This window comes from Taurulus bubalis, assembly GCF_910589615.1.
Source record: "Taurulus bubalis genome assembly, chromosome: 19".
In the NCBI taxonomy this organism is placed as follows: Eukaryota; Metazoa; Chordata; class Actinopteri; order Perciformes; family Cottidae; genus Taurulus; species Taurulus bubalis.
The window spans coordinates 12,179,217-12,204,188 of record NC_136607.1 but is presented as its reverse complement, the minus strand read 5'-3'; the positions used below and the strand labels follow the sequence as shown (position 1 = coordinate 12,204,188).

General features: G+C 40.3%; 1 protein-coding gene across 1 annotated transcript in view; it reads right to left on the bottom strand.

The window, feature by feature from the left end:
* pdlim5b (PDZ and LIM domain 5b) overlaps nucleotides 1–24,972 on the bottom strand; it is a 32,572-nt gene that overhangs the window by 6,446 nt on the left and 1,154 nt on the right. The window contains exons 2-7 of the mRNA XM_079235517.1: nucleotides 21,157–21,262; nucleotides 12,638–12,789; nucleotides 5,174–5,207; nucleotides 4,323–4,834; nucleotides 1,946–2,088; nucleotides 1,057–1,084 (exon numbers count right to left, since the gene is read on the bottom strand). Coding sequence (XP_079091643.1) covers nucleotides 1,057–1,084; nucleotides 1,946–2,088; nucleotides 4,323–4,834; nucleotides 5,174–5,207; nucleotides 12,638–12,789; nucleotides 21,157–21,255 — 968 coding nt within the window. The 5' untranslated portion in view covers nucleotides 21,256–21,262. The remainder of the gene's footprint in view (nucleotides 1–1,056; nucleotides 1,085–1,945; nucleotides 2,089–4,322; nucleotides 4,835–5,173; nucleotides 5,208–12,637; nucleotides 12,790–21,156; nucleotides 21,263–24,972) is intronic.

Here is a 24,972-nt window from a genome sequence, read left to right as displayed (position 1 = left end):
GATAATATGTCCCTTAAAACACTTTTTTACACTGTCTCTCAAAAATTCTCATTCACATTTTACTTGTGTTGTTTAAATTTTGTAATTGGTACTTATAAGAAGCCATTATATAGTGTGACAAATGAAGTCTGTAAATGGAAGCAATGCATTTTTTATAGTGGTCAAAATATAATAAATACAACATTAAACAAGACAAAATGTGCCTACTGCACATTGAGCATGTGTGCTGAAACATCATGATGCCAATCCCTCAGCTTGTTGTACTTCTGTGTTATAACTTCTGGGTCCAACTTGTTCGCTCTGATTTGCCCCATAAAACAGGATGAAAGGAGAAAAATGAAGAGAAAATTGGAAAGGTTAAGATTAAAGAAGAAACTAAGAACATTTTAAGAAAATAAGAACAAGAAAAAGAAAACACAAGAGAGACCACATTGATAAATTAGGCAGAAAATAGCAAAAGCAGCAAAGAAATAATACAAATAACACAGTTGGAGATGAAAATAGTACAATATATTTTTTCCTTGCAGATGTGTATTGAATTATAAACCATGGCAGATGTTTAATATGCCCTCAAAATCTCTTTGAGAGATGAAAGAGAGCATGAATCTCCTTCTGGCGGGGCTGCTTTTAGCCACAATATCGCATAATTACCCACAGGTTCCAGTGAGTGACACACTGATTGGTACGGAAGGCAGACAGAGTTTATTGGGGATTACATTAATTTAAGACTGAGGACAGCACAGTCACAGCCTGTGCTGAGTCTTAGGCTGTCAACCATCTTCTCCTGAGAGCACTCACGGAGGTTTCTCTAAATTAAGCCTTAAATTAAGCGTGATACTGTGGGACCGTAAGATCAGGAAATCAGGATTTACAGGCTATGAATCACAGGCTCCAAGACACGCCTAAATGAGTGCTTTGAGGGCCAACTCTGAATACGAAACCTCTATAATCAAAAAATTATTATTATTATGATACGCACAGACAAAAGACAGAGACAGAGAGTGAACCACAACCACAAACCGAATTTGATTATTTAAAAAAACACCAACTACTTACTTCTTTCCACTGTTCTCTGGAACGGACTCTGCAACAGTGACAAAGACAAACACCAATAAAAATAAAGTCAAATGAAGAATAAAAGGTAACTGTTAAAGACAATGCTGCTACTTGCTGCAGCTCTATCTCTGCTCCATGTTGTTCCATGTTCATCTCGTCAGGGTAAGAACTGAATGAGCAATGCTAATCCCTGCAAACTAGAACCTGCTCCAACGTCCTGGACATATTCCCAAATTGTTGACAGCTGCAGAAACAGCGGGCACATTGAATATACGTCAAAAGTTCAAAGCACATGGCATATCACACACCAGTCTGGTAACATCATTCTGCAGAAAGAGACGGTTAAATCTCTCCTCTTACTTCATTCTAATTCTAAAAACCGAGTTACTGTAAATTATATTCTGTATAGGTTAAGCAGATCCATGCACATATTCACACATCTTCTATGCATGAAGGGGGACCATCTGATTGTGTCACCATCAATGTCACCGTTACTCAAAACGGTCATATAACATGTTTTAATTGAAATCTTACAGTGATGAAAGCCTTCTTAAAGTACAATGACTAAATAAACGGTATCCCTTTAATCTAAAGAGGCAAAGAAATACGATTATAAAGCAGGGACATAATTAAAGCCATATATTAGCTTCTAAAGGATTACCATAAAATTGGGAACCTTTGGATACATCTGTCATGTGCTCCGGCCTAAAGTGGTTTGATAGATTTAGAATGAACTGACAGAAATACAAAGCTGAGCAATACAATACTCAGGCACTTCCTCAAATATTGCAGAAAAATGTTCAGTCAGATTCAACACTTTAGAAAATAAACATACACACTGTAATATGTTTCTGCTGAGCGTTAAACCTTTGAACAGATCGGTACACACCATTTTCAGTGCCGGTGAGCTGGGCCAGCATACGGAAAGAGCGGGACTGGGAGGTGCCAGATCGCGGGTGCCAGTCCTCTGTGTCCTCAATCAGACGCTTCTTGCTGGCATCGCTCAGTGCATGCTCCTCCATACTGAGTTTCCTGTACAGTTAGATCAACCATAATGACGTTACAGACATGGAAGGACTCAATGATATTCATCACTGCTAAAAACAGCTGTTTTGCCAGTTTGCCAGTTCTTACACACGTAAGTAAACATGAACACAGTAGTAACGACCAACACACACAGTACTCATATTATTGTACTACGCAATAAGTGCACCACATTCAATCATGGATGCAGCCTTTAGATTTCACAATGACCTCCTCCCTCTAGCTGGAGGCGGACTTCTGCGGGCGAGCAATTAGAAGGGAGTGATGGAAAAATGCACAAAGGTAGAAACAACAAATTCAAAAGTCACATTAAGTGCTCAGCAACCTGAATGACACTGCACGGTTTATATGCTAAAGTCAATAAACTGTTCTGATCTATACTTACTTAGGACTTTTTTGAGGTTCACTATTAAAGAGGGAACCAGATAACAAAGCATCTTAATTGTTTAAGCAATTAGATTTACTATATTAAAACGCAGAAATTACATTGTTTGCAATGTAATAACACTGAGTGAAAGATGAAAGTGACAGTGAACCCATCTCACCACAAGGTGGGAGTAATGTGCTTTGAAACTGAAAGCTCACCTTTTCTTCCTTAAATAATTTGAGGGTACTCTATAATGCATTATTATTGAGGTTACATGTTTACATCCACAGTTTAGTTCAAGAACTGTTCCAAACTATGAGTCAATTCCATGTCAAAAAGTCCCAGCATTTGAACTTTGTATTTGCTTCTGTGTGTCAGGTGATTCGGGGTGAAGGATGATCAAAGACAGCACATAGCTGCCTATTCTCAGCCACAGCAGAATGCACTTAGCAGTCAATTTCTGGCATAAACATACTGACAACAATGGCAGATGGAGCTCGACAGATGCACGGCTTGGTGACTTGAACAGCCGAGTGTGCCGTCGGGCCTGGTTGTAAATACAGTATCCGCTTAACACAGAGCCATATTTCATGAAGAGAGTAAACGAAGAATATGAGCTGACCCCCACTGGGTGTCCTGTGGCATCTCAGAGATTATTCATGGGGTTTCACAGTTTGTTTGGACCATGAAATGAGCATGTACTGTAAGTGGAAGAGCACGGATATGAGGTTTGTGAGGGTTAGCTCAAAGAGGTGCAAGCATGCTGTCATTTGGTAATCATAAACCAGAGAGATGTGAAGGCTGTAATCACGTTCCACATGGTTAGAAAGCAACTGCAGCAGATGTATTATCATTCACAACACTAACTTGGTGTCTGTCTCTGCTTCCTCCTGTGGGCAAAGAAGGGTAAATGGAAAAGGATTGAAGCAAAGAAGGAGCTTGAATAGAGCATTTGAGAAATCAACCATACTCCGAAACGCATGCCCTTTTAGTGAAAGACTCTTCTGAGAGAATGTGCAGGAAGCAAATCCACAGAAACCACAACCAAAGCATGCAGATCAGGACGCAAACGCACATGCTGCAACAAATAGGTTACCTCTGTAACTTTGTGAAACACATACAGATAGAGGTGGGTTTCGCAGATGTATTTAAGTGTGAAGCTGCTTGCTCACTTAAAGCCAATAAAAACAGATATCTGGGACCTATTTTTCCAGATGACAGGGTAAAAAGTGGCAAAATACTTAGCTAGCCTAGTTCAGTCTACTGTGACCCGACCAGGGAGCCAGATCCTGCTGATGAAGCCAAGTCCAGCCAAACTTAGCCGTGTCCCTAATCTCTAGAAGCCCAGAGCCACCAGAAGTCTGGCTAATTAGAAACAAGTGTTGCACCAGCAGAGCCTGTTGGACAGACTGTGTGTTTGGCAGCAATGAGAACCACAGCGTCAATTATAGATAGGCCGGCAGTAGCATCAGTTAGCAGGTTGTCTAGACTCCGTTCCCTCTCCGGTTGCCCCACAGAAAATTCAAACAAGATGTGCGGCATGCTTCGGAATTTCCTTGTGTGCAGCTGTGTGGGAGCAGATAGGTGATGGGCTGTTTCAATGTTAGCTTTCCAAGCGAGACAGATTTCTTGAGGTGGAATAAGGAATGAAATATAGGAAGAGCAGAGTGGAATATTTGATTTTCTTCTCGGGAGACTGTAACACAAAGATGCCTGCTAATTTGTGGCCTCTATGATCCGCAACTCCTTCTGGACTGAAGCACACAGCATACATATATTCCACCCAATGATGTCTTTCACTTTCCCTAACATAAAGAAAAACATATGGGAACCGGGTTTGATGATTGGTACCTACCCATTGAAGGGCTCGGACAGACCCTGGCTTTCCAAAAGGCCGCGTCTCTGTCCAATGACCGCCTCACAAGCATTGGTGTTGGAGTAGAGGTTGATAGGCGTGTTATAGACGGAGGGCTGTGGGACATTAGGATGGGAGGAGGGGGCTGTCACTCTAGCTGGAGAAGAGGAGTTAGATGAGGAGGAAGAGGCAGACGGGGAAGTGAAGGTGTGGCGAGCAGGGCTGGGCCGGGGAACCGAGTTGGCAGGAGGGGAGTCCGTGGCAGGGAGGCTCGACTTCAGCTGAAACGGAGGCTGTGGTGGTTGAGAAGGGGCAGCTGGCTTGAAAGCGGATGATTGTGAGGGAATGGTGGGGGCAGCCGGGGAGGAAGCTGTGACCACGCTGCTGTTCCCCCCAAAAGGCCGGGCTGTCTTGTTGTATGCAGCACTGGGCTGATTTGATGGCTTGGTGTATGCGGTGCTCGTGGCAGGGTGAGTGATTGGCACAGGCTTAATGATTTCTTGAGGTTCGTCCTGGATCAATGTGGAGACACACAGCATGCAAATACAGCAAATCCACCATAAATGCATGCATGTAAACCAGCATTTTCAAAAGCACTGCACAAAAAACACTTCAAAATCAAAAGGTGTTTTCACACTAATGTATGAATGAAAGTCATGCCTGTGCTACACGAGTTTAAGAGGTGCGGTAACATGTGGCCTGTCAGGGCAGCAATGCATGCCAAGCCGATGTGTTTTCTGACATAATCTCAGAAGGGCACAATAAACATGCTCACTACTAATTACCTGTTGTAAAAAGTATAAATACAATGAATTTCAGGTCAACTTCAGTTAACTTTAGTTACTTCTTACCTTAGGTACTCCATCTTTCGGGGCACTGGAGGGTCTAAGAAGACAGAGAGAAAATCATATCAACGCCACACACACGCAATATCTCCATAAAAAAACATTAATAATTCTTCAATAACGTTTACTTTCTGTACATTAAAAGAACTGGACAAGCTAACTGCTGTGAAAATCAAACTTCATTTTCCAGGATGGATAGCGAAAGGGTCAGATAATTTTGTGTGCTCTGCTATGTGGGCGATTTAAGCAACATTTTTTAAATGGGGATTTTTTTGTGACACTAATTAAATTTTCTGAAAAGAGACTTTTTATTATTTTTGTTTTTGATTTAATGCTTCCTCTATTTTTTTGTCAGAATGATTGCATCTTGGATGTCAGGGCATCATTTAAAACTGAATTACTGCCTTATAACAACATAACTTTGATTTAGAAACTAAACAAACCAGTGTTTCCAGCGATACATTACCATCTCAAGCAAAGTAAAAGCTCTGGAAATGGATTGTCCACTGAAATAAATGGAAACACCGGACCTAGGAAAAGTTCAAAGCGCTGTAGCGTTTGAGTCCATGTGCAGACTGATGTTGAACTGTGGTGTAGAATTTACACTTATGATTGAAGCAGCTGCCACAGTTTTATCACCTTTGGGAGAGAGGGGTGGTTTGTTTGTCTAGATAGAAACGGGAAATGATCCAACAAAGCTTTCATGCCCTCCTTTTGTTTCATTCTTACCACTTGCTCTGTCTAGCACAATATAAAATAAAATAATAAACACAGACGCACATAGGATGTATCGTGTATTAATGCAGTACAATGCACCATTTAGCCCCCTTTATGTCAAACAAGGCACATTTAAGTCCATGTCTTAAATGATTCCAGTCGTGAAGCATTAAAACTCAAATTCAGACAGCTGCCTTTGTTAACAACGTGCGCTATGTTCGGTCTGAACATGCAGACAAGGTGTCCCTTCATTCTCATTAAAAACAAAATACAAAAAACAGACAGTGAGTCAGCAAGTCAGGTCCCGGACCAGATGCTACAGTATGTCTGCTGCCGTGCTTCCTTTCTGCCATATTAGGAAAGCAGTCAAACTCTCAAGCCCTTCCTTTGGTACATTGCCGAGGCGCAACAACTGAGTTTGGCATCATCAGGTTGTTAAAGAGCCCCACCCTCCAGCCAGATGACGATGTCATCCAGGCCCATACTTGCATTTGCAGTTTCCACTTAGCAGCTAATATACAGCATGCTTATTTTCCAATGTACTCTTATTATTGGACATGCGTACAGGGAAGCAGAAGGCTATGCCAATAAAAACAGTAAAAGGTCCAAAGATTAAAAAGCACATTCCATTACAAATGTGGACTCTATAATAGTCTACAATGAGGCAATGTGTATCTGCCATCAGTGGCCCAGAGAGGGCAGCTGGGTGGATTCTCTCCCTATCACTCTTTTTCCCAGAGCAAACTGAACAAACACTAGCTGGGGTGGTCCTGTGAACATCTGTCCAGCCCCACTGTGCCGTCCCGCTCACTGGACCTGCTTTTGTTCTGCTATGACAAAGAGACCAAAAAAAAAGGAAAACTTTTTGGCATACATGTACATAGTTAATCGCAATGAAACGGATCCCTTCGTAGTAAATCATATTTTAGGAGAGAACATTAAGTGTTTTTCTCCATAAATAGTTGAGCAGGAGGTTTATACAGAATTTGTCTTTATGTATTACACCAGCATAATTATCATGTCCATCTGTTTTTTTCACAGATATTATACCGTAGTTTCTCTTGAACCAAGAACATAAAGATACAATATATATACAATATTAAACATGTATGTGTGTTAACTTCTGTATATAATGTATATGTTATATTTTATGAGTTATCTCATTATACTTCCATAAATACAACATATCTGCTTTTCTTGTACATGAAACTACCCTATTGTGCCACTGCATGTGCTTGCTTCTAATCTAATCAGGATGATTTGCTTTATTAGATTACCGTAAAAGATGCTGATATCTAAAAGATTAATTTATGGACCAAATGTAAAACCTACATACAAAAATAAATAAATAAGGAGTGCAAGATCGAAATAAACATTATCTTGTAAGCAAAAGTGTTCTTGGAAGAAGAAAAAAAGTTGTTGAGTTTGGTTTTCATCTATTTAGATGTGTCTGCGCACACACACGAGAATAAAAGAATGTGGAGGTTAACCGGAGGAATACGCCTGAGGGTTTGGTTTATTTACTGGATCCCCATTGGCTGACGCCTTAGCGGCCGCAAATCTTCCTTGGGTCCACAGAAAGGACAAAATACATACAAAAACGTGCAAAACATAACGTGAAACAAACAGCTAAAAATAATACAAACAGAATAAAAATAAAAATAGTACAGTCAGATACTTAGTGCAGTTCAACCATAATTTATACAAGAAAAATCAGATGACTAAAAAGCAAAGGAAAACATCAAGTGATTAATGTCCTGAGGTGCGCATTTAATTGTTTCTTAAAACAATTAAAGGCGCACCTCAGGACATTAATCACTTGACGTTTTCCTTTGCTTTTTAGTCATCTGACGGTACATTTCCTCCCTGCCCGTGTCTCTTTGAGGGCCGACGGAAACAGTCTGGCATTTGACTGAATGATGGTGCAGCTAATAGACAGCTTTCTCACCGCACACACATCTTACCAGCGAACAGAATAAAATACGAATATCCTTAAAGTGTTCCCCGCATTGTTTTCACACACAGTTTCTTTTGAAAAAGTACCAAGGAAACATCTTAAATTATCTTCTGATTCTAAGCATCTGTTACCCTCTCGTTTGCTTCAACATCTAGACGTAGTTTTTTTCACTCTCACCATATTAAATCAGGATGGGAAACAGAACTTTGTATAGATAATACAGAATTCACACGCTAGTACAGTAACGTCATGCACTGAGTACATGATTCCAAAACCTTGAGCAAGGCCTGCCCTCTTATATTTAACGTGTGTGATAAATGTTCAAACTCTGTGGGAGACCTGGCAAATATGTTTTCTCAGATTTACCGCCTCATGACAACTTGAGCCAAAGCATGGAGAAGAAGGAAAACAAGAAGAAGAAAAACATAGGAAAGCAAAACAAAAACTCCAACAGAGGGATGTGGAATAAGCGGGTGTGGAAAAGAACGAATAATTATATTTTTCTGTGCAGTCGGCCTCTCCGCTCAGTGGCAAAACTCACAGCTTGCGTCTGGCACACGGCCTCTCCTATCTCTCTCTGTTCCCTCTCATTTCACCAAAAATGAGCATCCCTGAGAGAGATTTTTGTGCTTTTTTTTCTTCTATGATTAAAGCGTATCGTGTCTAAGAGCCAAATTGAATTATGCAGTAAAACATATTTATTTGCATGTTGAACTTTAATCACATGGGTTCCTACTTTGAATGTTACAAGGATGTTGTCATAATTTGTCATTGTAAGAAATACACATAAGTGACAGACTCCTGTCACTCTAAGGGACTAAACGGCAATACTTTGGGGGGAAGAAAGAAAGTTGTTTTCCCCAACTTGTACGAGGGGTATTGGATCATTGAAACTCTTTTTAGCTTTCACCTACTAGCGGTGTCGGCGTGCGTCATGTTGCATATCCAGAAGCACGTGTTACCTTGAGGTTTAAACTCTGCTACAAGTTGTGGACGCTACACCGTGTAACCCGACAGCTCGTTGCCGAGTTGCCTGGATATTCGCCTGTATCTAATGTGTCTGTACACGTGTTGAGTGGGAACCATGTGCACTGGTCCATATCAGCAGCAGCAGGACATTCATTTCCGAGTGCTTGGTCAGGACCCTCGAGAGCACCTCCCTGTGTGTGTGACAACTCTCTGGTAATGTGTGCTCGCCTTGACGAACAAACAATGGGGTAAAAGTTAACCACCGGAAACTTGAATTTAATTGCCTTTAGCAATCAAACGTGCATCCAGATCAGAACAATGGATATAGCAAGCAGGGATATGAGGAGAGTTCTCCTGAAGGCCCGTTCTCTGGATGCAGCAAACCACAACAGAATAAACTGCACCTCTAGTTGATATATTTATTTCATGTAGATCCAAGCAATGCAATAACAAGCCCCCATCTTTTCTTACTTTTCTTCCGACCACCACACCACATCTGGCTAAGACGACCAGGAGTCATAGGAGCGCTGGGCTGCATTTGGGTTGTCCTCTACTTCACCCTGTTATAACCATTCCATAAGACTTGCACATTATCCATGTATGAGAATGTCTGTACATTCAGCCGCCTCGCTGACTTGTGATTAATCAAATCTAAAGTTCGATGAAAAGGGGTTATGTAATCAAAAGAAGAGAAGTATAACGAGAGTAAGAGGATGTCACCAAGATCAATGTTATATGTTGATTCTTTCATTTCTACTGTTCATCTAGTGAATTTTAGAGAATGAACATTACTATATAACAGTTCACATACTTTAAAAAGGCTGCACGTTGTCCTTTTCCCCCCAGAAACAGCACACACAAAGTGAAAAAGACACAAAACCGGAATGAAACGCCCTCATGTGGGAGCTGACTTGAGTTTTTGTGTAAAGCATCAGAAGATGGTGGGATCACAGAGCGAGCAGCGTTGATGTGTTTTATCTTTGAGGTTTTGGAACCAGGTGCAGCCAGCCACAACCCCTGTAGAGTGGTGTGTTTTTTTGCACCGTGCTGCATATTTCAATGACAATAAATAAACATCAATTATCATACTTTCCTAAGGCTACTTCCCACAGCCGCCTTGACTGTCAGCTTCCCAGCAGCAAGATTTCCATGATAGTGGAACAAAAAGTACTCAGTGGTCATGTCAACTGCGTATCAAGTATATATCATGGGATGGATAATCAGAACACATATTTTGAATCAAATCACCATCACAGGCTTCACACAAAGGACTGCATACACGGAGCATGCTCTGCTGAGGTAGATCTTATCGTGTCAAATGTCGGACTGTGTGTGTGTGATGGCCTTCTCTGAAGTGGAACCCACTTCCAAAACCTTTGGTCAACCATTCTGTTCTGTTCATGGAAAGTACTGTAATACATTTTGACATGTTTTCTGAGACCACAATCTCAAAAAGGAAAACCTGTTTTTCCTTTCTGTCACAAAATACATAACAGCTCTTTGCACATTCAGACTCATTTTGACAGTTGATGACAGGATGAGAAGAGTACTTTCAAACCCAAAGTCCATTTCCTCTCTAAAGCAACAAGGAAATAACTAATGGCATCAATTACTGTTAGTGCAAGTAACAGTGGCTAGATAACCCACAGAATGATTGAATAATATGCAATCTTTTTTTATAACAGTTCTAGCCATTGGAAATATTGCATGTGATTGTATATGGCAGTTTATTTATAACCACATCTATTTTATGTATACTAGTTAATGTACAACTGTAGGTGTCATCTCTTTCAAACATAGACATATTTCGTGATCCAGCCCTTGATTATTGTGTTTTTTTAGGGAGCTGCCCAAAGAATGTGACCTATGACAAAGTGACATCATGGAACTGAACTGTAGTCACATTAATCTTCTTTTGGAATGTTATCATAACAACACTCTTATCAGTGATCATCAAAACCATAAATCAAATGTGAGAACATGGATGAGAAAGTGGTGCATGTCAGAGATAATTATTTCAGTTAAATAGTTATTTGAAAGTAATACATATGTATTGTATATATATGTACAAATAAGCTTTAGATTTTTGGAAGACAAAATCATAATGATCACTGTGACTATCCCCATCTGTAATATATTTAACCAAGTAAAAAGTACCCATTTTAAATAGTGTAATACAGAAAGGAGACATGTATACACACAGTAACGTGTTTTTCTTTGTTCTATGTCAATAAATAAAGAAATACAATATCAGAATCATGCAAACCATCCACAAAAAATGCAGCCAAAAATGAAGCAAACTACAGTTGTGTATCCTTTGCAACAAGGAAACCGTTGTTGTTTACAGGGTGACTTTTATTCGAGTTAACATGCCCTGCAAGACCAGAATGTTTGAAGTTTCATTGTGCAGCCATTACCCACAGTAGATTACACGCAGCTGTGGGACAGGGCTATTTTAGGACTATTTTCCCACGTTTAAAGCAAAGAGGCTTCTTTCTCTTTTGATGTGGTGATGGAATGACAGGACATGTAAACCAGGCTTTGAGTTTTTCTGTCAACATGTTTTGCAGCTTGAAGAGGGTGCGTGCTTCGCCTCCATTTGTTTTTGTCCGACACTAAACTGTTCGCTTGGCTGCAGAAAATGTTTGGCTAAAATTCATTAGAAGGGATCCCTCTTTTGTTTTGATTGATCTCCTTCAAGAAAAAATAAATGCACAGTTTATTGTGCTTTGGAGCGAGAACCGAGCTGAGTGAAAATGCTCTTGGACACGCACTGCTGCCTGTGAAAAGAAGTGTTAAGTTTGAGCTCTTGAGAAGACTTCTTTGTTCTACAAAACCAACCCAAGACCTTCCTGTGCATGGACTGTATAAGTAGTTTGGCTGAAACGTTTCCGAGGTGGACAAATCTAATGGCAACCTCAGGTGAAAACCCTGTTTTCATTTCTTTGAAGCACATATTACGGCTCAATGGAGCGCTACATAAGGGTCATGTAAAGTGCTCCCCGCACTGCACTACAGCTTTAATATACTACGGTCTTATTTTTGTCTCCTGGGAGAAGTAGAGAAGCAGTTGGTGAACTCAGCTTGACTAAACAAAAAGTGAGGGCTTCACAGATTATTGGCCATAAAGAAATTCTGGAATAAAATGTATAATAATATAAATGTTTGTGTGCTGTGTAACATTACATGCTATCAGTTGAGGCAATTACGTTTACACATTCCCTTACTGGAGATCCAATGACCCAAAGTGTAACTGGAACTTAACTCAATTCTATTGATTGACATTAAATGCGTTTCATCTAGTCTAATATGGGATGCTACACTGTAAACTCTACAATTGCTTCATCTTAAAATATACTTTTCAGAACAAGGGAATTACTATAATTCCTATATCATGCCTGCTAGCCAAAGTTCTCCAACTATAATGGAGATTTATATATAAATTGAAACAAGAAACATCAAGCTTAATTCAGTCTTTTTAACGTTCCAAACTTCCTGTAGCTACAGTAGAATCTGCTGTGGCAGAAACACTGATGTTTTAAATTAGCACAACGGGAGTAAGCACAAATAAACCAAACATGACAATCAAATTGATATTGTTGTCCCTTTTGTTCAATAATAATAATAATGTGAAAAATATCTTCAAATGCATACTACAGTACGGAAACTCTTGGATCTGTACAAGTTCTTCAAACAGGCTTACAGTAAATGCACACTGGTTGGCAAAATCAACATTGTATGCATTCCATTGCCGAGCGAGGAAATCCATAGATTAAGTCGTAGAGAGTGTGTGCTCATGTGTGTGCATGCATGTGTGCAACTGTTACCTCTGTATAGTGAGGCTGAGATTGCCTGTGCAGGCCTTAATCTTGTTCTGGGCCTCAAGGTGATTTATGCCATCTGCGGAAATGCCATTTATGGACAGAATGATGTCTCCAACACTCATCTTGGCTCTGGCTGCTTTGCCTGCATCAGTCAGCTGCAATGACACACAAAGAAGCTCATCATTGACATGTTTGCACCAAACAAAGAGATGTATTCACGAGGGCTGGGTACCCGTAAAGTGATACAGATATCAATAGAGTACTTCATATGATACGCGTCATGTGAATGGAAGGATTCGGTTGCGTATGGTAAAGGCACCACCACCATATTTACTTTTCTCTGACCACATAGGCGTGTGCAGCAGCCATACTGTCTGACACTTTGGTGGCATCTCCGCATACTGTGTACCACATCACAGACTGGGCCGTCCGTAGCTGCTGTGGTAGGCTTATCACACGTTGCGTTAAATCAAAGAATGTGTGTTGTGATTGGAAGCAAGCAAAAACGTAAAAAAGTCATTTTTTTCTAGATCTGGTCCAAGTACTGATACCCAACCCTTGTATTCACACAGTATTTCGTTACATCAACTCCCCTTCTTGCCCATTATTTAAGATGGTGCCATGTTAACATTTGAAACTTTAGAACGTGAATAAGAGAAAGGCATTTCATTAAAACATGTGTATGCATTATTTGAGTTATTTATTGTAATCACCGAGCAATACATACATATAATAATCTAGTAAATATAGTTAAAAGTTAAAAACTGAAAATGTCTTAGTAAATCATTTATATGCTGCATTCAGCACTTTAAATGAGTTAATCACTGCCAATGATTACGGCATCATGCGCCGTCATTCTCTCAGATTTGCAGCTTTCAAGCGGTCAAAATAAATATTAGTATTGGTGAGTTGTAATCTTCAGATCTCTCCCCAGATTGTCGATGGGCGCCACATCCACTGCTTTTGCTGCGTGTCTTAACGCCATTCAGAGACTTGAAGCTACGCAGGGTTTCCTCTGTAGTGTGCTTCATCTGTTATTGTTGTGCACGGTCCGTTTGCTCTGAAGCAGGTTTTCCTTTGAGAGCTTAATGTATTTGGCTCCACCTCACGTCCCAAACCAGCCTCCCAATCAGTAAACTGTTTAGTGTCATCACACGCGCCTTTGTGTGTTAAGTACCTGCTGTGCAAGACTGGTATTTCTGTATTGCAAACTCTATAAACGTATTATGAACTAAAACAGAAACCTGAGTTTTAGGTATTTTCCAAAGCAGTAGTTTTATTATGGGAAATGTAAAAAGCCTCCTCATTGTGAGAGGTAAAACCAGTTAATACGTCGTAGCTTCGACTCCAACAATGGAGGCAAGGGCTTAAAAGCTTAAAGCTCTACAACTGTCTTTCTACCAGGGAGCAATGAAGGGTAAGTTTAAGGTTCATCAGGGTTCTACTCCTTTTCACCATGCTGAGACTTGCATTACACACGTAGGAAGTAACGTAATAAAAGCATGACGCTGGGGTGAGTCTCTACCAGATGTGGTGCTTGACCAGTGATTACACACTCAAAACCTGCAATCATACTTCAACAGAAAGGAACACTGTGTGCTTATTAAATTATTCTGCTTTTGTTAGGGTCATATTTATATGTTATCTCCCAGCAGTGTGAACTAAACTCACTAAATACTTAAAATAAGGACATGGGAAGCTCAGGTGAGATATATGCATGTGTTGAGAGACAGAAAAGTAAATCAACGATTAATTTCTATGAACCAATACGGTTGAAATGCATCTAAAAACACCTTTTCAGTCACACGCATTTGTGAGTTATTATCAGCCGGCCTTGATTCAGGGAGATAAACAGGAGGTATTCCCTCTCCCCACTGCTAAAGAATGCATTCAGGTTAGAAAACTCTAAATAGACTTCCCCTTTGGCTTTCAAAAAAAAAGAACCAATGAGACATAAAGAATGTGCCATTGTGTTAACGTTCATAATAAAATAGGGGGGGGAAGAGTGGGCGGGAGTGAGGGGGAGAAAGAATGAGGAAGTGACAGCGGCGGTGGCAGTGACCCACACGTTTTCTCTGGAGCCGTGCTTTCCTTGTGTCATTATCAAGCAGATCAGCAGCAGGAAGTGTAGAATGCATAGCTGAGGCTGATTATGCATACCAACGTCCTGGAAACCTACAACCGCACGCTAAGTGTCGCTTACAAAAGGGAAGGGTCCTCATTAAGCAGGCATGAGCGCAGCTACTGACTCACTCAGACTCATAGACACCTGCCTCATGAGTCTGTCCTGACTCATTTACTTTCAATAAAATAACTCATTACTCCTAAACGCAGAGTGAAAGCACTCTTCAGAGATCACTGGCATTTGCTGCCTCTGTATCAATCTACTAGACAACTCCAGAGGTCAATGGATTGATGAATGAACACAGAGTCTTCTCTCTCAATCTGCCCGTGTCTCCCTCTGTGTGTGCGTTTGTGAGAGAGGAAGTGAGAGAGAGGGTAAAAGGAGATCTGAAGCTCTCTCCTTGTAGGGATGTGAAAAAAAGACAATACTATACAGCTCTATATATGGCAACTCCTCAAACACTATTTCAAGACTTGAAGAGAGGAGAAGACTCTTGTAACATTCTCTCCAAAAAATATGTGTTTTTATATGCGGTTAACAATGTTTAAGGCTGTAGTCTGCGGTGAACAGAGAGCACTTTATAAATCCTAACTTCTTTCAGTCAAACACGGTCTTTCTCACATGGATACAAAGCAAATAGATGTTACTGGAAGAATTCCTGGCATCCACAGTCTATAAATATAAATCAGAGGTCTGAAGCACTCGTGACGAAGAGAAGATAAGTAATGAAGTGGAACTCTTGGAAGTTCTACTCCTGCTTTCTCAAGAGCGAAGAGGATGTTTCAACAACATCATTTTACCAAATACTGTCCAAAAAAAGAAGTCATCCAAGGCAGTTTCCCACAAGTCAAAATGTTGAATTTGAAGAGTAAAAAGAAGAAGGATGTCTCCAATTGAATAAAGGGTCTTTCCAACTGCGCTCCCATGAATGGGATTCCAGGCACATAATGGCGTTGCTGCTGTGCTCCTCTTCACACTGCTGATTTCACTTCAGTGCAGTTACTGCTAATGACTAGTTCTTCCTAACACATGTTCCTGTGTGCTTGAATATGTAGCTTGAATAAAGCATGTTGCACAACACTTGGGAGAAATATCTTAATGCTTATGACAAATCCTGAATGGAGGTTATGATATTACGAGCTAACACAGCTTCTTTATTTATTGCAGGTATGAATGTATTTGTGGAAGAACAGCATCTTCACATAATTGTAAAGAGATGAAGATCCATTTAAAAAGGGATGTGGTTGCAGACTTCATGGAAAAAACACAAGTGGTGCAAATTAACAGTCCATTGCTTCCATGTGTCTTTAATTCATCTATCATAAAGCCGTAATCAAAAACATTCATGAGAGCTTAAAACTAAATTGGTTAATTCCAAAGACTATTACGATTTATGTGTGTACTCAGTAATCAGCGTATCCTCAGTAAGGCAGTAAATGAATAAAGGAAAATAAAGCTTTCTATAAGGTGAATTTTTATTTTTTTTATTATTATTGGTGAAAACAAGACACTCTGCTGAGATTCTGCTTGGAGGTAAAGCAGCTTTGTTAAGTCGTCGATACGGCAGAGTGTGTGACCTACAGTGCCTCTCTGGAGTCTCTGTTCAGTGGAGTAGGCTGCTGCCAAACCTCCCATTATACTGGAATTCTTCAGATCAATGCTGTATTTTCAAACCACTGATTTACAGTGTTTTGTCAAACATTTAAAATTCCACACAAAACACTTGATAGGGGAAGAAACCAAAACACACTGAAGGTAAGGTAACAGATGTGCGATAACACTTCAGCACTACTGGGACACTCATCATCTTCCATGCTGGTGGAGCTCCCTGACTGCAGTGGAATGATGGAGTAAGGAACTGGGCTGTGGTTGTTTCACTTTTGAGAAGTCATGTTACAGGAAGCTTCTTGTGGTGAAGGCTGAAGGCCTGTGAGATGCATGTCATGTCTGTATAGGGGAGACTAAAATAGAGGACCTTATATGGAAAAGACTTGGGCCCAACATTCTGTCATCACAAACACACAAGGCTAAAGTAGATTGACTCACAGAACTGGCAGGACCAGTAAAGCTCATTAAAAAGAAAGAGTTCACCCTGCAGAGTGTCTGGGATGAATCTGTGAAGAGAATAGCAGACAGCAGAGTGCACTGCAACCTGCTGGGCCGGCACAAGCAGAAGTCATAAAACACAGTTTATGATCTTCTCTTTAAGGCTCGAACACCAGCAACACCTTGAACTATTCAAACAATGAAGAGGTAAAGAGATGAGACGTCGGTGGAATACAGAAGTTTGGAGGAGACCAAATGGCAAGAACTCCAAGCCAAACATCGCAATTGAGGGCACTTGAGCAGAGGTAGACCCGTGGTTGTCATGGTTTGACCCCAGTCTCTTACTACATCAATCAGGCGGCTGAAAAACACGAGATGCCAAGCGGACCTACGTACGAGCTTTTGGTCAGATCACCATGACAACGCAAACAAAACCACACAAAGCCGTACCAACCCCTCGCTGCATACCGAATGCTCTTTAGTCAGGTCAGAAACAAACCCGGCTGAGTATCGCTGCCGAGGCCGATGATATGAAAAGGCTTTAGTCGTGTTGGGGCTTGAGCCAAGTGCAAGTGCTGGTTTCCACCTCCATCCATGATTCATTCAACTCTCCTGTGGGGTTTAAAATTGGGCTTTTTGAGGGGATTCAGCCAAACAGCATAATGATTGTTAAGTGGTGAAATGTTCTGGCTACATAATGCACTAATGACTGGACTGACACAAAAAGACTACCACACCCCTATTGGCAGAATATACAGTTTCTCATGACAACACAGGTTCATCAAAGGTACAATAACACAACACATATTTTGCATGATGGCACAAGATGGTTGTGTAACTGTGGTAACTGTTAAATGGATTGCAATTATGTTGCAATCCAGAGAGCTGTGCAAATCCCTTTATGATGCTTGATTTTGCATGAGTGACTATCACTGTCGGTGAGGTCTTTAAATCCAATTGACTTTAGTGATAGGAGTGGAGAAAGATCAAGTGCAGAGGCCCATAGGGTTTTTGAATTTACAGCATATGGACTCGTTCCTCTTTCTTCTTAAAATGAGAGAAAGATTGTTGCTTAAAATATATTTGATCAAAACGATAAAACTCAAATAGTGTGAGCAATCTAAATCAAAATGAAGAGACAGCTTGGTTATTCTTTATAGCTCTGCCATATAGCATTATGAAGATTGAAAGCAGATGCCCTCAATACAACTCCAGACAGACCCCAGAGAGATCGTACTGGGATCAAACACAACTTTTAGATAACTGTTTTCTACTAAACCCATATGTAACCTGAACACATCTTTACGACCCTGCGTCAAATCATAGATTATGAAATGTGCCTTGTGAAGCGTAAACTCACAAGGCTATGAAATACAGGATGAACTTCACTGGTTTCTATTGAATTTCAGTTTCCAAAAAAAAAATCCTCAAGAGACTTTAATACAAGAGGCAGATCAAATAAATACAGACAGACTGTATGACAGCTATGCAGCACAGGCCACGAGTTCTCTGTCTCAATAGTTTCATGAAATGCCAGGGGAGCTTTTCACTGAATGATGTTGTTTGAGCTGAAACAAAAGTTATGTCTCAATGGCAGGGAGATTGTGCTTTATCCAATGAGCTACACAAGACACAAACGTCTTGCAGAATTATCTGTAAATCTATGACAAAAAACAGGCAGATTTCCTCTAATTGCAGACATTCTATTACTTGCACTTTGACACTAGCTTATCACACACACACAAAGCATTTCTCATGAAGGTTTTAGTAATCAATATATAAGTCAATATAATATGTAAGAATAAACATATACTTAGCAGATACAACATTTATACTAATTTAGTTAATAATATCTTCCAGCTAGCCAATGAGGGGCGGTCCTCCTCTCGTCAAATGAATGCACAAAGAATACCTTTTACCCCTGATGTTGATCTTGGTTGCCCAGACACACTACTTCTTCACATTCCTGTAGCCTCAACATATTAACACATAATGGGGGTGCTTGAAAAAAGAGCAACTCTGGAAGCCTAAAGTCTACTGCAAACACGGAGCTAAAATTAGTTCGTACAATGTTCACTTAAAGTATCGCATGCCACTAAAACAACAACCCAAAGGAGACAAAAGACAAGGGAGGGAAGTGAGGGGTCAATGGGAAACGGGGGGCCATTTCTCCAGCTGACCTTTTTATGTTGTGTTTCTGCTGTTTCATAAGCAATGCAAACATTACTTAAGTGTTTCTCATCCGAGAGCCTGTCAAGAAATGCCTAAAAAGGAGCTGGAATAACCAGGGGCTTCCTTCATGAGTCATCCTGACATTATTGGGTGTTCTCAGTTTCAACAAACATCCTGAGTCAATATTACTGTGACTTATGACGTACTTACTTATATGACTTATGGAATGTACTCCACCTCATACCAAAACCGAGCATTCCTAAAAAAGGTTTCAGGATAACAGACTGTGGTTGTCGTGTAAGCAACCCGCCTCATACAGTACTGATGTAATCTTTGGATTAGTTACATATGTTAAGGACATGTTAAGTCATTACATCATTATTCCATAGCAATCACAGCCATCTAATATAAATAAATAGAAGCTTTAACGTGAGTGAATATTCGTTCCTGTAGTCGGTCTAATTAGCATTGTGGGTCCCTAATGAACCTTAAAATAAGCCTATGATCTACACAATTTCCTTGTCGCTCAGCTCATGATTGAACTGAAGTAATGGTTAAACTGTTGGCAGATGTTTCTATATATGTACATTCTACTCACTTACTCCTCCCTTTGTAAATACTGTTACTCCTTGAACTTAGTTTACAGATACAGCCATCACAAGAGGTAATAGATCCGACAACTATCAGTTTTAAGAAAAGGCATGGACAAAAATGGATACACTTTCAGCTTTACTACAGAGAGCCCATGTCCAGGATGTGAATATTACACCAGATGAACTCAAAAAAACATTGTCTGTTATGAAAATGAGTACATAGTCCAGTCTAAATAGTACAAATGCTGTGTGAAATTTGGGTCCGTGCACTCTTATCCTTGCAGGCCCTTAATAATTCCCAGTGAAACTACATTGAGCTGTTAAAGGTCGAGGGGATTTTAAGCAGATGTTGGTCTTGTGTTTTTTTAACAGCCGATGCCAAAACTGAAAGGGCAACAGAGGCAAACTGGCCAATTTCATTTTCCTCTTCGGAAAGACATGAAGGTTTTCTATTTCTATATATATATATATATATATATGTAACTTGCTTCCACAAATGGTGGTTCATTTGTGTATTGTTTTGTGATATGAGGACAAGATGTCTACTGACAGACAGCTACATGCAACGATGACAACATAAAGTCCTTCATTCCATTATTATCATTGTCTCTAGGCATAAAAATAGTCTGAGCAGCCATGCTGGCCTTTTCATACTCTACGGTTATGTTTGCTCTTGAGAAAAGTAATTTCTCCTCCACATACAAAACATTCAAACTTCTGTAACTGATCCTGCCAACAACAAATAAACAGAGCTACTGACCTTGGTCATGACATGGAGATAACAATTACATAACAGGAAGCAGCATGAACTGAATAACACTGCTCATTCTGCAGCAGCCAGAGTTGTTGTCAAAGTACAGACTGCACTAATAAAGGACATGCCGTCTTCTTTTAATCCTGTTTGACAAGAAGCCATGTTATTATGGTTGAGACTCTTCAGATCCCCTTTGAAAAAGGCCTATTTCTCAATCAGTGGGCCCACCAGTCTTCTTGCTGAGGACTCAACAGGACCTGGTCAGCCAGAAACAAATCCCAGTTTCAGTGTACGTGGCCCAAAGTTCAAATAGTTATTACAGAACCGCTGTAGCTTTTTGGCCGTTAGGGTACAGGTTCTGATGTTCCAATTACGGATCCAGCATACATGTTCTCCTGGGCTTCGCATCAGGACCAACGCCAGGGAGAAAGGCCAGGACATTTAGCACCATCCCTCGTCTGAATGACCAAAATGACAGCAGCCGTTAACAGCCATCAAGCTTAATCCTCCAAATATATCCTGAATGACCGGCAGAGTTTTTCAAATTGATGGATATTGTAGTTATGGTTCGGTTATGCAACACTATTATGACAATTAGTCATGGCCTTTACGGGCGGTAGCTCATGAACATAGGGGACTGAGAGACAGAGGTCATGAGCTGTTACAAAAAGGTGTCTAAATCCAGCGATGAGTGTCACACAGGAGATGGATGGCACACTCACTTTTATCCCCGACTAGACAAATGGGATAGCGAGTATGGACAGCATTCCTCAGGAGGTGACTGTCATGGAGGGAAGGCCACGCAAGTGTTGTGTGTATGTGTTCCACTCACCCGTGAGATGGTGAGGGGCATACAGAAATCCTTCCCTCCTTGCAGTCTGAAGCCCCAGGGGGCCGGGCCAGCCAGGGAGACACTGTAGCTGCTGCTCATGATGCACCTATAGAGATAGAGGAAGAGATATGTTACACTTGATGCTAAAAGGGGCATAATCCATCAAGAGACAGAACAAACATCACAGACACAAGAGACCTTCGGAAAGGGAATAACAGGAAAACAAGGATATAAACAAACAAGCGTATCACGCAACATTTAAATGTTGCGCAACCAACAACTGGCATTTTGAAAAGATTACTGCATATTGTACCTAAACCCGAATAGGAGGATTCATCTGAGGAGATTAAATGTATGTCATTGTTGGTTGTCCACCACTGTATGCTCTGATAACTCTTAAACGTCATCACATTGAAGCTTTCTAAATTAAAGTTGATCAATAGTTCTCTCCTGAAGGTCACAGTTGTCTGCTGGCAGCAGACTGCTGGCCATATACCATCTGCAATGGGGGTAATAGTGAGTCTTTATATCATATATCATATACAGTATATAATACGCTGGACTTGCAAACAAAGACGTAGCTTGCAGGATTTATAATGCAGCAGGATGTCAAAGAGCTACACCTCAGAATGGATTAGTTCACTAACCCATGGTCAATTGGAAAAACATATATAATATGAAAGCATTCATCTATTGTCACCAAACATTTTGGGCTTCAAGTAATTGAGCATTGAATGCTGTTGATGCACATCCTCCAGCGAATCAGAAATAAACCACAGTAGAGATATTTATAGCATGGACGTACTGACTGTCCTTTGTTTACCTTAAAAGAAACAGATCAGCAACTCTGGAGCTGCACTTTGGACCTTTAAACGTAGTGTCCTTTCACTTTTGAAAAATAAAAAAAACACCTATAGTAAAAAAAAAAAAATCTGATTTCATGGAGATACTGCACACCATACTAAATCACAGGGGGGTTAACAATAAAACCAGGGGCAAGTGAAGCATTTCTTTTTTAATTAGGCATTGGAAGCCAAAGACTCTCCAATTTGTATGTTTTTCTCTTCCAAGTAAAACACGGTGTAGTGAATAGTCCCGTATCTGTATCATCCTTCACACTCATCCCTGGAGTTGAGAAATCAGGATTAGGAGATTGAAACCTTGATACATTCAAATCCTGCGAAAACCCTGTTTAATCCCTAACAGAGTGAGCGTGGGCTTTTCCATGAGGCGGCGGTGGCGCTGCTGGGCCTACAGAGGGTCAGAGCAAAGGCCAGACACACCCTGGATGGCCGGAGACTTGATAGAGCTCAGCTGCCAACTCAACGTTTCATTGGAGAGCAGGTTCGCTTTCCATTTCAACATCTTAATGGCTAAACGCACCATCATGTTCCACATTACCTCATGGATGGATACAAATACCATATCCCGATTATATGTGTGTGCATTCAAATCAAAAGGACAGTTCCAGCAAACAAAGACTATTTGGTACAGTGCAATATTTCATGCACTATTAAGTTTCACTGCTTTAAGCCTGTCATGCATTCCTTTTTCCCTTGAAAAATTGACGCTGCAAGCTATTTACTGGAAGCGAGAATGAGGTTAAGTACAGTCACATGTTAATATTTAGTATAATATTACATGCATTAGTTTAATAATTGAGGAAATTGGGATCCCATATTTGCAGAATCCTTTAAGCTGGTATTGGTATTCAGCTAACAGGCTGTAGTGAATCTCTGTGTGACTGTGGGCCTCTGTGCACACATTTAGAAAAGAAACACAAATCATGTCGAAATATATGGCCTTTGGCCTGCCACAACGGAAGGGTGTATGTTGACATGAAAACATGACATCAAAGGCTCACCACATTCATCATATGTCACATACAGTACATTACAATTATTATGGAAAAGTGGGAAATGTAGAAGCAAAGCTGAGTCTAACTCTGAACAGACGGGTGCTTTGTTAGTTGCTATCAGGGTGTACTGTAGAGAAACTGAGAGTCTGGGAAAGCTAAGACTCATAGTTCTGATGTAATGAACTAAAGGTGTTCCTGTTGAACAAGAAGATAGTAAAGGGACTGGTTGTGAACAGAGGCGTTTCATTCGGTGCTGAAATTAACGCTCATGACAGACATTTAAGAATCCGCTCTTTTATTTCTGCTTTAAAAGGGGCTTTGGTGAGAAAGGTTTTTACTTCGACAGCACAATCAATGGTTGAAAGAACATGTGTGCATGTGACTTATTAAATGAAGCAATTATATGTGTTAACGCCCGTCTGGAAAAAGGGCATAAGGAAGTTATATTCACACATACGTGTGCAGAGACAGCATACTTTCCTGATCAGTATTTCATGAATAATAACATATTGTCATCCCAGAGGAATGCCATTTTGTGTTGTAAGTCAAGTTCTTGTCACAAATTCCCTCAGGGACACAGCACCACCTGTTGTAGCCCGTCACCTGGTTCAACAGTGACACACACATCAAACCAGAGGGTTGGCCTGCACACTGTTTCACCATCACGCCTGGTGGGGAACAGGCTCTTTAAGCCAGCAATGGAGCCACCAAAGTGTGTGGCGAGATAGAAATACAATCACGTTTAAAAGCGATAGGGAGGAAGCACAGAGCTCTACTATTTATACAACACACTTTCACAATCAAACTAAACAAAATCACATGTGCACACAAACAGAATGCAGGTCTATAATAAGAAAGCAACCAATTCAAGACAGCTGTCGCCTTCAAGGTGACTGAGGAGGTAAGCCAAGTAGGGTATTTTTTGGGATATTACAAGGGTTGAATTGCCCATTAATTGTTACCATGAACATGCTAAACTCATCAAATTCCAGCATTATTAAAAAAACAACCTTGAATAACTAAAACAGTGATAATTAATACATATTCTGAGGTGACTCAATGGACATAAATACAGCAAATTGTATTCAAAGATCTGTGAGCCAAGAGTCATGGCTTGACGACATGCTCCTATTGTTTAAAACGACCCTTGAGGAATACACAGGACCGAACAGCTGTCAGTGTTAGATTTCATCTCATGCATAGATGTTGATGGTGAAATCTGGATCAAGCTCAAGTCATATCCGCATATCAGAAGCATTTCTTTTCCTAATATGGAAAGAACAAACATTAGGTCTCATGCTCCTACTTGTTTTGCAATCTCTTATGATATCATGCATAGACATGAGCAGACACACCTTTCAGTGTTCCCAAAATGAGGAAAGACGTTGAGCTCCGCACAAGCATTTTATTAGTAAATACCAGCACTCATGTCAACCCTTCTGCTTCTGGTTATGTTCCACTCTGGCCTTATCTTTCAAGCTCCTGTCATAATGGCACATGGTTGCGCTTAATATTTCAGCACATTCGCACCAAAAACCAAGAATAAAACACAACACTTTCAGAACAGCACAAGTGGGAGTCTCTGAAGTTGTCTCCTGTCAGACATTCATGCATTTTTGTGGATGTTATTTTATATTTTTTTTGTGGCAGCAGCAAGGAAGTTACAGAGTAAACATAAAAATATTAAGTATGGAAAATACTGAAAATATACACAATAAAATAGCACAGCAGAACATATTCAATTTAAGAAAATGTAATAATAAAGAAAATGCAAAGTATATACAGTGTCTATAAAGTGTATATAAAGTATATACAGTGAAGTAAAAGTATATACAGTGACCAACTAAATGACAAAAGCGGTGTAGGGTTAATGATGATTCAATTGAAGGAGGATCTGGCCAGTGGTGATTTACGGTATTATAAAGTCTTATTGCAGTTAAACATGCAGTATTGGGAGG